Genomic DNA, 15844 nt, shown 5'->3' with positions numbered 1-15844 from the left:
CCTTGCTGTGTCTTGGACCTTCTTGGGACTCCTAAACCTGACTCTGTGCTCTAGACCCCTGGCCTGTGACTCTCTTGCCTGTGTTTGCTTGTTCTTATTCTTGTATTTGGATCTCCCAGTCTGGATCAACTGCTTGGTCTGACTGGGACCTCACCCTTGACCACGGCCATGGCCATCAGCTTGCTATCCTGGGCTAGGACTGATATTAGACTTGACCTTGGCTTACACTCTAGTAAACCCCAACCTAACATAATCTGCTCAGATTGACCATTTACAGCCTAATCAACCCTTCCACCAAGGTCATATAGGAAGTCTGTAGCAGAGGCCAAATTAAACCTGCATCTCCAGAGTCCCATTCCAGCACCTTAGTCACAGGACCATCCTTCCTTTTAAAGGTAAAATTGCTTCTTATGTTGGAGGAAGGAATATTATGGTCTCAAGTTGCAGCAAGGGAAGTTTAGATTGGATACTAAAAGAAAAGCTACTGCTAAAAGAGAATAGTAAATCACTGGGACAGGTTACCCAGAGAAGTGGTGCAATCTCTATCCTTGGAGGTTTTTAAGACCAAAGGGAACCAAGCTTTGGCTGGGATGATCTAGTTGGTCCTGCTTTGAGCAGGGGGTTGGACTAGATGACCTCCTGATGTCCTTCCACCCTTAATTTTTCTATGATTCTACAATTCTGAGGAACAATCTATTAACATGGTGTGTTAGGTTGACTATGTGACTCACACAGGTCACTTTAATATGATTGTCTAATTTCAACTCGTTCAAAGGAGCTGGGTGTCTTGCACTGGCTCTTTCTAGCTTGCCAAGTCAGTGATAGGGATCTGTGATTACTGCATTTGTTTGTCTGTATTTCAGTCTGTTAATTGTTGCATGATAACCCAATACTTGTTTTCATCACCTTCTGTTTAATGCCACCTCTGATAATCCCTTAAACATATGTTTTGATAGGTAGCTGTCTGATATCAAAGTCACATACCTGCTCATCTAAGAAATAAGAATTTGTTGCCCCCACACATTCTGCAGCCTGGAATAAAATAATGCATGGAGGAACAGTATCACAGCAGACCCATTTGGGTAATTGCAATATCTGTTCCTGCTATTAAAACAGCACAAAGCATCCCGTTGTTATAATGCTTGCCCAGTTCTAAACTGTAATTTTGTGAAGGATTGCATTATAACATGCTGTGGATCCAAGCTATAGGTACAGGGAAGATGACAAAATGCTGCTAAGTTGGGAAAATAGCAAAAATATTCTGCCTTATTATGTGCCTTCCACCCTGAACCTCATAAAAGAAGACAATGCATAGGCAGGGGATGTCTGGATAGTCTCTAAATAATGATTCAGACTCCTGAGGGGAGAGTCCAGGCTTAAATCCTTCTCCAACCACAAGCACTTCTGGTACTGGCCAAGGGTGGAGATAGAATACTGGTCTGGATGTACCATGCGTCACATCTAGCGTGGCTATTCCTGTCCCTAACTTGGTTAGTGTTGCACTAAATTCTTCGTGAGCTAGTGTAGGGGGTTCAGGGAAGAACAAGTGAAATTTGGGGGTTTGCTTTACTGGTAGGAGGAAGTAACCTGAGTGGGAAGTAATTTTACTAGAGAAATCCCTGTTTAATTTCCTCAAGGCAGCTTGCAGGTTTGCAGGAAATGCCATGAAGGGGGAGGCTTTGATTTTTAACTTTGCCTCCATTACATTCCCTTCAGCTCAGTCTCACTGGACAGTACAGAAAACACTATATAATCTCTCCATGTCATGAGAGGGACAATCTTGTAATACCCTGGACCTTAAGGCTAAGTACAGACAGTCAAAAAGCTCGAGGCTGAATTGATTCAGTCTTTGCAGGTTAGCCCAAGCTGCACAGATGAAATTGAAACAGAAGTAAACGTACACTTACCTTTGATACAGGAAACACAGCCACATGTCTGCAGTGGCTCAGGCCAGAAGCCAGGCAGTGCTAGAGTTTGGCTCTCTGGCTATGTTTATTTCTTCTTCCTGCTGCCCCCAAGGTCTCTGGGAATCCAAAATCACAGCAGCAGGACTCTGCAGGGTTGCTTATCACTTCCTTTTCCTGCTTCCAGGTGCCTCTGGGATTTGTAGCCCAGATTTTTAGCCAGCAGTAAGTTTGAGCAGGGGAAGGGAAGGGGGTTTAACTCCCCCTCCCTGGCCCCAGACCGCAGCTGGGGTTTACCTCGTGGGGGGCAGTCTCCTCCTCCCTCCCCTGCAGACTGGGCTGCATCCCCAGCTGGCCTTGCCCTCTCCACCCTCCCCCACCCCCTTGTCAGCCAGCCCTCATTGCTCCAGCTAGGGAGCAGAGGGACGGGGCCAGCCCTGCTCTCGGGAGCTGACAGCACAGCCTAGCCCAGGGTTGGAAAGCATGCTTTGAGGGGGGGGACTCTGATTTAACCTGAACTGGGAAGAGGTCTGGGACAGAAGTTTCATAAGCTGGTTTGACCCAAACCAGTTAAGTCTGATACTACATTCAACCCAGGTTTTTATTAAACCAGTTTCAAAATGGCTTAAACTTGCTTATATGCACAGGGCTTCCGTTCTGTTACAGGTTTAAGCCAGTTTCTGATCACTTAAGGTGGTTTATGTGTAACTTCTCTCCCTAGCCGGAGAGAGCCTTGCTCAGTGCCTGCCTTCAGCTCAGGGGGGCTGAAGCTTGGCGATCTTAATTTTCCTTTCTTAATGGTACGCAGAGCTGAACAATAGGGCTGTGCATAATGGCAGCGTTCCATTTCAACCAGTGTTTCAGCATTCTGACAGAACAGCGTTTTGTTTTGAATTTTGTTTTCATTTGAAATAGCTGTTCCGTTTTGTTCCGTTGAAATGGTCAAAAGGGCAAAACTGTTTCGACATTTCACCCATAGGCTTTAATGGGGAAAGACAAAACAGCCTATAACCTTGTCATTTTTGGTTTGATTTGGATGAAACATGCAGGGATGGTAGCCCCTTCTAAGGGCATAAAGCCTGCCAAGTTTCAAGGAGATAGGTGTAGGGGATTCAGGGAAACTGCACCCCAAATTCTTGAAAGCAAAATTCACGTCACGTGTATGTGTTAAGCCACAGGGGGTTCAAAGCTGCAGGCCTGCTGGCGCCTGCTGAGGCCACAAAGCCTGCCAGCTGTCAAGGAGATAGGTGCAGGGGCTTCTGAGTTCTGGGGCCCTGCGCCTCTAGCTGCTGACAGGCAAAACTCATGACAGGGGTGCTTGTACTAGCTAGCTACGCAATCGATCATGATTCACTTGGGGACCAGCCCAATACACAGTAGCTAGCTAGTATAATGAGTTAATGAGCAAGGATTAACACCTACAAAACCACAGACTAAGGAAAGGAAAGAATCAATACAGAGCCAGGAACTGTTTCTGGCCCAAGACAGGCAGTCAGATGCACAAGCACCCATGTCACGAGTTTTGCCTGTCATCAGCTAGAGGTGCAGAGCCCCAGAACCCCTGCACCGATCTCCTCGACAGTTGGCAGGCTTCATGGCCACAGCAGGGGCTACCATCCCTGTAGCTTTCACCCTGCTGCGCCTTTAACACACACGATGTCATCCATGTCACGAGTTTTGCTTGTCCGCAGCTTGAGGTACAGTTTTCCCCCAAACCCTTGCACCAATCTCCTTGAAACTTGACAGGCTTTGTGGCCTCCGCAGGGGATAGCATGCCTTCAGTTTTGACCCCACTGTGGCTTATACATACACATGACACAAGTTTTGCTTTAGGGTGCAGTTTCCCTGAACCCCCTGCACCCATCTCCTTGAAACATGGCAGGCTTCATGCCCTTAGAAGTGGCTACCATTTCTGCAAGTTTCATCCAAATCAGGCCAGAAATGACAACGTTATAGGTTGTTTTGTCCTTCCCCATTATAGCCTATGGGCAAAACATTGAAACAGCATCTAAATGGTGAAATGTTTCAACTTGCCTCGTTTTGTTTCGAGGCTGTTTCGAAACAAAACTGGTGGCGAAATTTCACACAGCCCAATTGAACAACCAAGCTTCTATCAGCAATCTCTGGGAGTGCCATGAAAGGCAAAGTTTAGCCAGAGAAAAAAAAGTAGATCATTTCCAGTATTAAGCAGCACGTGAGCACAGCATGAAAAGCAAAGCCAGGTCAAGCTGAAGCTTTGCTTCAAAAAGTATTGGTTAGAGGAGAGGGAAAAGGGTACATTTAACGGTGCTGGCTGCTGCCAGCTTGCGCTGGATGTCTCACTGGGAGCAGTGTTTCAAGATTGAGAAGCTCCATGTTCCTGAGAGGCCTCTTTACTTTGTACAGTTGTATTAAAATGACGCTCCACTGCCAGAGTAGGAGTATCAAAACCAGTTGGAGCCAGAAAGGGGTGTTTTTCAGTGGAAATAACTCTGACAGAGTGGAAGTTTTGGAGCTTCAGGGCTAAAACAGTCTGACTTTCTGCTTCTCTTCAAATGTCATCTCTGCATCCAAGGAGACTAGTTTTATAGTGTATCACTCATTTAGGACCAACATGGAGCATTCCCTCCCCCCAAACAGAGAGATACAAAGTAGTGCTATCTTCCCTTATGCCTTTCCAGTCCTGCAAACATAGTTGTTAATCTTGCTTTGTTGCTCACATTTAGCAGTTGGGTTTTGTTTCCAGTTCTACCAGCCAGCGCATCTCTGGTGACCAATGTCTGGGGATGTTTTGCTGGGTCAATCCTTTTGAACACCCTGCCATAAAACAGCTGTGGCATGTTAGCTATACATGAAAGACCTCTCAAATACAGGTGTCTGTCATGGGGCACATCATATTTATACACCTAATAAACTGGGCTGATTCTATTTCTTTTTTTATTATTCGTTTTATTTATTTTTAAGGAGCTGAGTTCTTTCAGGTTCTTCTGTTGCAGTGGGGGAATTTCAGCACTACTTAATGTGGATATTTGTTTAATATAGAGAAATAGGCTCACTTTGAGGCTGACTCTTTGCTTACTACCATAGGTAAAACCAGGACTTATTGACATGGATGGGGCATGCTGCCCTTGACCATGGCAGGGATGAAGCCTCTGGGTCAGCGGGAGACACTGCAGGCCTGGGCAGGGAGCAGGAGCACAAAGCTGACCTGGTGTTGTCCTGGAGGTGGGGAGCAGGCAGAGCTGCTCCTGCCCTGCTGCAGCCAGGGGCTGTGGGGAGCAGCTGCATGGGGAGGTGGGCTCAGTCAGGGACAGCAGTGATGGTACACACATTCCTCCTTCCAGCCCATGCTTCATTTTTAATCCATTCAGTTGATCACAGTAATAAAGGATCAGTACACCAGGAAGTCCTATTTATCTGGTTTACAAAGTTTGCTTATTTCAGTAAAAGAAGAGGGAATTTGAGTGAGTGTGCTATCTTGTAAATCATCTGTAGTCTGGCTAAGGTCGGAGGGTATACTTTAAGCATGAAACAACTCAAATCAGCAGTCCTGTTGTCAGAGCAGTTCACCTAGGAATCTGGGCTCTCTGGGTAGTGTGTGATCAATGAAAGAGAACGGTCCCTTTGCCATCAGTAAAGAGACCACAAGATGGTAGGGTAGATTAAAATAAATGACTTTTTGGAAAGCAAAACCACAAAAAAGGATTTCTTTTTTCTTTAAATAACTTTTTTTTAGACGTAATGTGAAATTATGACCACCTCTGTTATTGGCTTGAACTTACTATAGCCAGTTCAATTATATGAAATCTAGTGGCTGCCAACATTTTAAACTGGTTGAAGTACCAAACACCCAGAACCAGTGTTGAGCCTGAAACCAGCTTTTGACAGCTGTGGCCCTGTCTGCAGCTGGGGAGAGAATGCTTTCCTCATTTCAGCTATTTAAATGAACTAGTCCATAATTGAGAAATGGATGTGGAAATGAAAATCAGGAGAGATGTTCTTTTCCTTTGAATAAAATCTATGAATAAAAATGAGGTGTGAGGATGAAATCTATGGTTGCTTGCAGACATGAAAAAAAAGCAACCCCAAAAAACCTGTGCTGTACTTTAAGCTCAGCACGGTCCTGCACCAAGCCCAGCACATGCCCAAAAGAGGCAGCATGTTAGTTTGACCTGGCTCTGCAGCATCAGTATAGATTAGACACTTTAGTGGGGCTTTTCTGGCGCTTTTATCTAATAGTTGATTGAATTGGCTTTGGATAAAAGTGCCAAAAAGCCCCGCTGAAGCACCCAATTTATGCAGAGCTGGATTGAGCTAACGCACTACTTCTGGTAAAGTGCAGGGTTATTTTTGTTTGTTTTTCACATCTGCAAGCATCCAAAATGCTCTAAAAACTAAAGAGCTGGTATCCAGATGCAATCATTTCAGTTACAGGGGATGCTTCCTTTTTTTCAATAAATTTAAATAAATCTCATTATGCAACATATTTAAGGCCACCACATTTGACTAATCAAGCTATTTAAAACTACTTTTATGCATTAATTGAATTCTAATTTCCTTCCAAACATAGCTTGATGCATGTAAAAAGTATATTTAAAAAACTCCAGCTAAGTATTTTGATCTGTGAATGAAAATGCTAAACAAAAATGGGTATATTTTTTTCTTATGAGTAGGAAACAAGAAAATGTATCGCTTAGCAATCTATCCCAATTTTTACACAAGATTGTTTAATCTGTTTGAGTGAGCTTTAACTTCCTAATCGAAATATGTATAAATATAATGTTTCCTGCTATTTAGCGATAAGTAAGTACTGGGGTTAATTTACAGACTGGATTTAGTTGCATGTAAACATGCTTTAATGATTACCAATCTATGCAAATCCATCTTTTGTTAGGAAAATAAACAGTGTAAATGAACATCAAGATTATAAACTAGATGATTTAAATGACATCTTGCTTGCACATTGGTATCATAATTAAAATTGGTGCTGTAAGTCGCTCCAATTGGGGGTGGAAAAAGGCATCTTGCATTCAGCAGCATTAAAGAAGACAGATAAGGCGCAGAGGAAATTGTGCTGATTGCAACTTCCCTTGCCGCTACGGCATTCTTGGATAAATCACATGGGTGAATGGTAGGAAGAATGCCTGGAAAGGGACCAAAACATTGCAACAAGCATTGAGAAAGGAAGTTGAAGCCGACTTCTATAGGAGGCTTTTTAATGTCTGCTTTGTGCCATGTATTGCCAAACGTTGCCCTTTGCATGAATTTCTCAGCTCTGCAACCCTGTCCTTAAGCGTGCGAATAGCAGTGCAGGGTGCTGCACCTGGCACCTGCTCTTCATCAAGTTGCTCGTTCATTAATCCAGCGGTTCCATCTTATGGTGAGATGCAGAGGAAAGGATGCAAAATGAGCACTTTATTTTAATGTGGGTTTTAAAGCAGAATAGCAGAGCCCTCTTACATTTGGCATAAATTCAGTCTCTTGCCCCTTCTTGTATCACGGTGTTCTCAGTAGGCGCCATTTCAAATTCCACGGTTACCTAAGTATCTGCCTAGGAGAGCCGACTAGACTAGCATATGACAAAGTGCAGCGTACCCAGCGTCTCGGGCTGCGGTTTTTCCTTATCTTGCCAGTTAATGGGGCTTTGTTCTCCCCTAGACTCCTGAGGATAAAAAAGCATTTGATGTCCGTTTCTGAGTGTTTGCCCAGCAGTACAAAGAAAGTGGTGGCGTTGCTTGCACTTCAAAATGATGATGGGCAGCTGCCCATCCAGTCTTAAGTCTTAGCCAGACAAAGGACCTTGATTAGCAGCGGGGACTCGCTAATCGTTTAATGAGAGTCGGCTGTGGTTTCCATCTTGAGAAAGATGTTCTGTAATGTAAATAGGCCTCTTGTACCCCTTGAAGTCTGAAGCACTGACTGGCAGCTTCAGTGTTTGCTTGTATTTGAAGATACGGGTGTTCACCCTAGCAATGGATGAGGGCCCGATTGTGCTAGGCAACGTGCAAAAGGAAAACTGGATGGTGGTGTTTTCCAGGGGATGCACATGAGAATGTATTGATTGTTTTTTTTTGTAATGGAAAATATATTGATGGATTTTGTTTAGTTTTTATTTGTTGCAGGCAGACTGTACTTGAGGTTTTCAAGACGGTACCGGGATAGTTTGGGATTCGGCCTCTCCCCTTATGAATGCCGTGTTGTCTTTCATGATTTCAGCCATCCATTAAAGCCCCCATTTTGTAGCAGAGGTCTGACGCTGAGCAAAGGGATCATGCCTGCGGACCCGTGGCAGCAATCGAAGATAATTGTCGCCAAATGGCTCTCCCCTAGTTGAATAGCAGGATTGCCGTTGCGTGCGATTTATAAAATTTGAATAGCTGAGGTGGGACCAAAATGGGTGCGGGAGCCTGGGAAATCTCCTCCAGGAGCAAGGGAGCATGAAAGGTGATCAATTATTTAGACATAAAGCTTTGTTTTAAAACAACAGCAGTGTACTACCTTCCAGGTGACATCTGCTACTGAGGTGGTTCATCAGAAAGCCTGGGTGGGTGGGCTCTGTGCAAACAGACTTGTGGGGTAGAAGGCTTTTCCAGCATGCCCAGGTGCTTTCTTCTGAGTCTTATCTCTTTCTCCCTGGAATATAACATAGTTTTAGTATATTAACAAAAATAGTAGAAAGAATATGTTTGACATGCTTTGGCCATTTTGGCTCCTATTTCAGCTCAAATCTCTCCCACGTCTTCCACCTCATCCCCACCAGCTCTTATGATCGTCATCATTTGCCATTTCTCATATCAGGTCTCTTTCTCAGCCCCCCTCCACTGCCTTATACTCCCGTTGAGATGCAAATGAAACTTGCTGGTCTCTGTTCCAAAGCTTCACCCAACCCTACCCTTGAATAGGTCTTGCTCTTCCCAGCTTCAGTTTTCCTTCTTTCTTCCAGGTTTCTCTCAATGGAGTTTTGTTCTCTTGCTTGTGAACTCCAGATCTTGTGCCTGTTTCGAGGTCCTCACTTGTGGGAACAGGCTGTCACACATCATTTTTTGGCCAGCGGCCTTCAGAAAAATGTTTGAGTAGCCACCTGCTCCTTGAAACGTTCCAGCTCAAGCTTTTTTTTTTTGCACTTGTGTGGGGTATTTTTTGGTTGGTTTGTTGTTTTTAACTCTAAGGCAGGGACTTTAGTTTCTGACATCATTTTCCCAACAAATATTATTTCTAGCCCTCGTTGCTTTCTCACCGTGCTTCTGTACCCCTTCGTGCTATTACTCCATCCATCATTAGCCTTTTTAAAGTGTGCTCTTTCTTGGGATGGCAGAACTCATGATATTGCTTCCATGCTTATCCCTACACAGTTCGCCAATTTAATTTTTATGAAATAAACCACGTGCTTTAAAAATAATTTTGAAAGAAATGTTTGTAATCATATTCTTAACGGGCCTGTGTCTCTCATCCCTAAGTGTAAGGAGCCTTTAGAGCAGTTGCAGGTTTTGGGGGTTTATTTTTAAATGGGAATGTGCTGAGCCAGGAGCAAAGCTGTTTCCCCTGGCGCCCGCTGGCATAACAAGGAGTAATGGGCACAAGTTGATGGAGAGGAGGTATAGATTGGACATCCGCAAGAACTACTTCACAGTTAGGGCGGCTAGGAGCTGGAACCAACTTCCAAGGGAAGTGGTGCTGGCCCCTACCCTGGGGGTCTTTAAGAAGAGGCTGGATGCCTACCTGGCTGGACTCATTTGAGTCCCGTTTCTTGTTTTTGGGGTTTTTGTTGTTCTCCCGCCCTGGCGGGGGGTCGGGCTAGAAGATCTACTAGGTCCCTTCCGACCCTTAATCTATGAAACTATGAAACTATGAAAAGCAAATCCTGTAGCTATATTGTACCAGCCTGAAATCCCATATCAAGCTTTTGGAATTAAATCTGCAATATGAATGTTTAAAGCATATATCCAAATCAAGGTGCATGTGGAAATGTGTTTCCTCATCTGAAAAGTGAATAGTTTAACTCTATGGGATAAATATTTAAAAGAAGCGTGTCTAATTCCAGTAAAAACACTCTTGATAGAGACTTCCTTTTAGTAGCAGAATCGTCTGTTATTTCATGTGCCTTTGACCTAATTCAAATGAAATTCTTGAAATGGCAATGCTGGCAATATTTTCTGTGGGAGCTGGCTAGAAGGGCAAGATTCAAGGGCAATGAATGCAGGGGCTGGGGGACTGCAGAGATGTTAGACTGCAGCCTGCACTCAGGCCTTCACTTATACAGCACCAAATTCAGCCAATTTAAGGGTGTTAACACAGCATGCAAATGGGTGATAAAGTTGATAAATTGGCCAAATATTCCAGTTCATTACTAACATTTGGAAAGGAGCAAAATATGTTTGTATGCGCCTGCCCCGCAGTGCTCTACATTTTACAACAAAATCCCTGGTAAATGTGAGGCCCTTCATTATATGCTGTTGTCTCCAAAAAACTGGGAAAAGTGTGTCTTCCCAGCTGGCATTCGAAAGAGATCGTGGGTCTGAAGGATAATCCATGTAAGAATAACTGAGGCTGCCAAGTCCTTTTCCAGGAACCCTTGTAGTCGTCCTAGATGTGTACAGTCTGGAAGTGCTCCTGCTGTATAAATCAGAGCATGACATCTTCCAAGCACCAAACTACTGTTAAGGATCAAGCCTTTGCTCTTGAGTTGCTGATTTTCCTGATAACATTCATTAGTCACTGCGTTGATTATAGGGTGTTTCATATTCATTGGCTGCCACCTGTTATTTACTCAAGCATGCCCCCTTCTTGTATCCTGTGAGATCACTTTGTAGGTGCTTCTGAGTAATACCGTGCTGTATTCTCTGATGACTGAACCTGTTAGAAATTGGACAGAGGAAAACTTTATTTGATTGCATTGGGTTGAGAGAGAGATTCAGTACTGCTAAGTGTAACCCAAACGGGGAGAATGCTCACTGCATAGTGTAATGGATAGCAACTGGGTTTGGTCCTCACTCCTGTGAGTCTTCGCCATTGAGCTCTGTTTCCTTGCGTGTCCATAAATTTTGATAACTTTTTTTTTTTTTTGGAGAGTTGTTTTTCCCAGTTCAGTAAATTTTAGTTGGTAAGAGTCCAGCTTTAAATATACATGAAAATATTAAGCAGTCGCAATCACAGAAGATAATCCATGGGAACCGAGTGAAAACTCCCTCCCATTTTGAGTTCTCACTTGCATTTATACAGACCTATTGATTAGCAAGGCTTAATTAACCTTATTAATAAATGTTTGCTATGGCCAACATGCATGCATGCACATGCGCACATGGTGGAAGTATTTCCATTTTACAGATGGGAGCAGGAGAGAGAGACACACAAAGTGACTTGCCCCAAATCATAAGGGACAGACCCTAAGGCAGCACCAGATTTAGGCTTAAGCTACAGTTTAGGGCCTCACAGTATAAGGGGCCAATAAATAAGAAAAAAAAAAAAAACCTGGACATTTTCGTTCTAATATGACAAAAATATACATATATATGGCTCCACAGTTATTATTCGTATTGAGTTCATAAATGTTTGCTGAAGTAACAATAATTCATCTTAAAATTTCACAAAAATCCATTTTTGTGGATTATTTTTATTATATGGGGCCTTTTAAGCTGGACATAGCTTAGGGCCTCAGCATGTCATAGCTCGGCACTACCCTAAGGGTATTGAACCCAGATCCCCCAAATGCCAGTCTGATGCTTTGATCAGGATAGCTTTGATTTTGGTGAACGTTTGATCAGACCCTAGAACAGTTGTATGACCCAGGCTGAATAACGATGGGAGTTTTGACTGCTTGTCTGAGCTTGAATATTTTTTACTCCTTTCTCATGCAAGGGAACATCAACTGCTGTGACACGGACCGTTCTTTACTGAAATAATTGTTGTAGAAATTCAGGGGCTTACTGTAAATTTTCTTTCGCACACTGGAAGACTGTCTGCGCATTTGATTTGAGCAAATGATCAATACAGTACGAAATAAAGCTTAGCAGTGCACATGTAATTGAAAGGGGTCCATAGCGTCTTCCCTGTGCTTGAGTTGTTTCCTTGGGAAATTAAATCAATGCGTGCAATAGATTTTTAAATGAACTTGTAAGCAGCACACTTCTGACTTGATTTTTCCCCTTCCATCTGCTGGAGCTGTGCTCCAAGCAAATAGATTTGTGGCACCCAAATCTGAAGACTGGCAGCAGCAGCCCACCATAGTTTTAAATCCTTTTCACTTCTTTTCTAAGCTTGGGGAGTTTGCTGTACCAGGCTTCGTGCACTATCAGCTGCTGCTCTAGACAGCCAATTTTTTTTTAAGGAGAAGTAGAGACTCTTTTTTTTTTTTCTACCCTAGCCTGTACCAAAGGGAACATGCTCCTGCATTTATACCAGCTCTTTGAACAAGCGGACCATTTTGCTTTTTATGCATCTGTCCAACATTCAGCTCAGTGGGACCCTGATGGAAGCCCTTAAAGACTGCTACAAAACCAAATAAAAGCTTTGCTAATAAGTGTTTAAGTTCAACCAGCCAGTCTCTCTCTGCCTCTCACTCTCTCGCCTTTCTCTTAAAAAGTCACTTAATTATTCCAGATACAGCAGCCTCTGGCCAGCCTCCACGCGAGCCGGTTCTTGAGGTGATTTGGGCTGTAGATGGTTAATAATGGTGCACTCACTCCTGCAGCATCTGCTGCTGCGCCAGCATAGCAAGTAGATTAAAAGACTTTAACCAGCATCAGCTATTTTAGTGGAAATCCATGTCTATTGGATCAGAGTCTGTTTTGGAAACGCACATCTTGACTCTGCCTGGATCTTAATGTATTTAATTTCCTAATAAAAGCCTTGATCTGTATCTAGGAGATTGCAATACGGTTCTCATCTTGGCTTGGCTTGCGTGTTTCTTAATGAGATTTGGAAGTTGAGAATAGATGGGATTTGCCTATAAGTGCAAAAGGTGATGGTACAAATGACCGCCTTTTCAAAACAATGCAGCACAACCAGGACCTTAGTGTGGTGGAGTCTCTCTGAACCTGTGTGAAAAGCACAGTTTATATTTCCAACTCTTTTCATGTAGACACTAGTTGAGTTTAAAAAAAACAACCATCCTTTTGCAAAGCAAAGTTAGTAAAGTGGGGAGCTAGATTGAGGGGACATTACTTCTAGTCTGCAGTGAATCTACCAGACTACTGAGGTGGGTTCTCAAATGCTTCATTTGGCCACAAAACATGGAGCACTGGATTAAAACTCAGGAGATTTGGGTTCATGCCTTGGACATCCTGTGTGATAGTGAGCCAGTTGCTTAATTTCTCTGTTCCTCCAGCCTCTTTGTAAAACAAGGATAATGGTACATCCTTAGTGCCACTGTTTTGTCCTCATCATCTCTTTGCCTCTGTGAGATTGACTTTCTCTTACTGTGTCTGCTACAGTGCCCACAATGGCAAGCCACATTCTTGGTTGAAGCCTTTAAGTCCAAATTAAAATATAATTAAAATATTAAGAATAAAGATGAGTGGTGGGATTCGGTGAGGTTCTATTCAAAATGTCAGTATGAGTTGTGGTTGGTCAAGAATGGCCTAGTGATTCGTTCTTCATTTACACGCACCTTGGATACCTTACTTCATATGGAGCCATAACTCTACTCCATACAGTTGTTTTCAGCCAGATGTACTATAGTGGAAATTTCCCTGCGGCTCTTGGTTAGGTGGGTTCTTGTGGTAAATAACTGTGCAAAAAAACCCAACAATTATGGTCCCATCAATTGGTTTTAGACCTGGTTTCCAAAAGCAGAGCGAGGTCATGGATAATTGTCATTATTGATCTGGACAAATGTAATGAATCTGGGGCAGTTGTGGTGTTTGGCAGTGGTTGTTATGCTGGGCTTTAGTTCTGTACAAATTTGCCTCCTTTTATCTGTGTTTTATGGAGGCTAAAATTGTGTGTTTCTGTTTTTCCCCACAGGATGAACTTGACCTCACAGACAAACACCGAGAAGCCATGTTTGCACTTCCGGCGGAAAAGAAATGGCAGATCTACTGCAGTAAGAAAAAAGTAAGAAACTCCCCTCTATATATGCAAAGGATGCATCTATCAGTGTGTGCAGGGATTGGTTCTTGTGACACATTCCTTACTTTCTGTTTAAAAAAATAGACTTTTTTCTGAAGGGTTTGTTGAACTGTCCTGGAGACTTCAAGAGAAATATTTTGTTACTGTGAATCGCTACAGCATGTTTAAGGGAAAACAGGTTAAACGGATCCCCGTTGTCTAAAACCGAGGTGATGAGGACACTGCAGGGGCTCTGGCAGTCTCCATGTTGAGATGTCAAGGTGGTAGGGGTGGACGCTCCCAAAAGTCCTTGCTGCCATAATTCCAGGTTTGGAATATGCACAGCAAGAGTATATGGGGAGATTTTAATTTTTGTCAGCTCTATCAAGAGCAGTGCGGAGCCAATATAGAGGCAACCTGAAGGGTGTAAAGGCTGAGGTTGTACGGCCTAGACCAGTGGAAGCCAACTTTTTGGTAGGCATGCCACAAACTGGTCCCATACCCTCCCGAGCGCCACTCTGATCTCCTTCCCCTGCCAGGTCTCCAGCTCTGCTTTCTGCCCTATCCACCACTGGGCTGCTTGACCCTCCCCAGTCTGTGTGTCCCACATAGAGGCATGTGTGTGCCATAGGATGGCCCCCATTTGACCTAGACTATGAAGACTAAGGAAGACTGAAGTTTGCACCATCTTAAGGGTGACAGATGGCACCTAAGCTTGGACACTCTGCATAATTAAAATGCAGTAACACTGATAAAAGACCAAGACTGCTTTAAGTCACCAGTTCATTAATAAAGCAATTAGCTTTAAACAGTGTTATTTGAAATCTATGCACCATAAAACCACATTGATACTGAGAGCACTGGCTGCATTTCTTTGCCTGTTAAAGTAACATGCATAATGCTAGTAACCCCCAATACGTGTGTGTATGCAAAGTCCTAGTGAACATGCAAGTAGCATGCAGCACACCTGTGAGAGGACTGCCCTGTTTCCTTTTGGAAAATGGAATGGAACCAAGATGCATTTAATGGCAAATAGTGCAGGTAATTAGCATTTCTTATAAGTGCTGCTCTCTCAGTATGTTTTTTTCCTTCAGTGATGCTCTTGTGTCTGAGATAATTGAATAGCTTGTCAAATTGAGGGGGGAGAGGCTGGCTTTAAGGCTAAGCACAGACAGTCAAAATGCCCAAGGCTGAATTGATTCAGTCTTTGCAGGATAACGTAAACTGCAGAGATTAAACAACAGGACGCACGTTCACTTTTGATTCAGGAACTGCAGCCACATGCCTGCAGTGGCTCAGATCAGAAGCTCGGGCGTGCTAGAGCATGGCTCGCTGGCACATAACCAGCCTGGGCTGTGTATTCAGTTTTTCCTGCTGCAGCTAAGGTCTCTGGGACTTACAGTCCAGAATTACAGCAGCAGGACTCTGCAGGCTTGCTCATCACTTCCTCTTCCTGCTTCCAGGTGCCTCTGGGATTTGTAGTCCACAGTTGCAGCCAGCAGTAACTTTCAGTAAGTTTGGCAGGGCAGCTCTGTACTTGAGGGAAGGGGGGTTAAACCCCCCTCCCTGGACTCAGACCCCAAACGGGGTTTGCCTGGGAAGGGGCAGTCCCTGCTTCTCTCCCCACCTCTCTCTTCCCCTCCTCCTCCTCCCAACCCTTCTCTGGCATAGCCCAGCCCAGGGCTGGGAAGCATGCTGGGGGGGCTCTGAATTAACTTTAAACCAGGAAGGGGTCTGGAACAGAAGTTTCATAACCCAGTTTGACCCAAATCTGTTAAGTCTGATACTGCATTCAACCCAGTTTATCTGAAACCAGTTTCAGCCATTTCGAAACTGGTTTATGTGCGCTGAACTTCTGTTACAGGTTTAAACCAGTTTCTGATGACTTAAACCAGTTTACGTGCAACTTCTGTGAT

At 43.7% G+C, this 15844-nt stretch overlaps 1 protein-coding gene across 1 annotated transcript in view; it reads left to right on the top strand.

Annotated features, from left to right (window-relative positions):
• DAAM1 (dishevelled associated activator of morphogenesis 1) overlaps positions 1–15844 on the top strand; it is a 221469-nt gene that overhangs the window by 103948 nt on the left and 101677 nt on the right. The window contains exon 3 of the mRNA XM_019518393.1: positions 13845–13934. Coding sequence (XP_019373938.1) covers positions 13845–13934 — 90 coding nt within the window. The remainder of the gene's footprint in view (positions 1–13844; positions 13935–15844) is intronic.

This window comes from Gavialis gangeticus, unplaced genomic scaffold (assembly GCF_001723915.1).
Source record: "Gavialis gangeticus isolate Ggan-Ray unplaced genomic scaffold, GavGan_comp1, whole genome shotgun sequence".
Classification (NCBI taxonomy): domain Eukaryota; kingdom Metazoa; phylum Chordata; order Crocodylia; family Gavialidae; genus Gavialis; species Gavialis gangeticus.
Note: the sequence above shows the minus strand (reverse complement) of the source record. Positions and strands in the feature narration are given on the sequence as shown.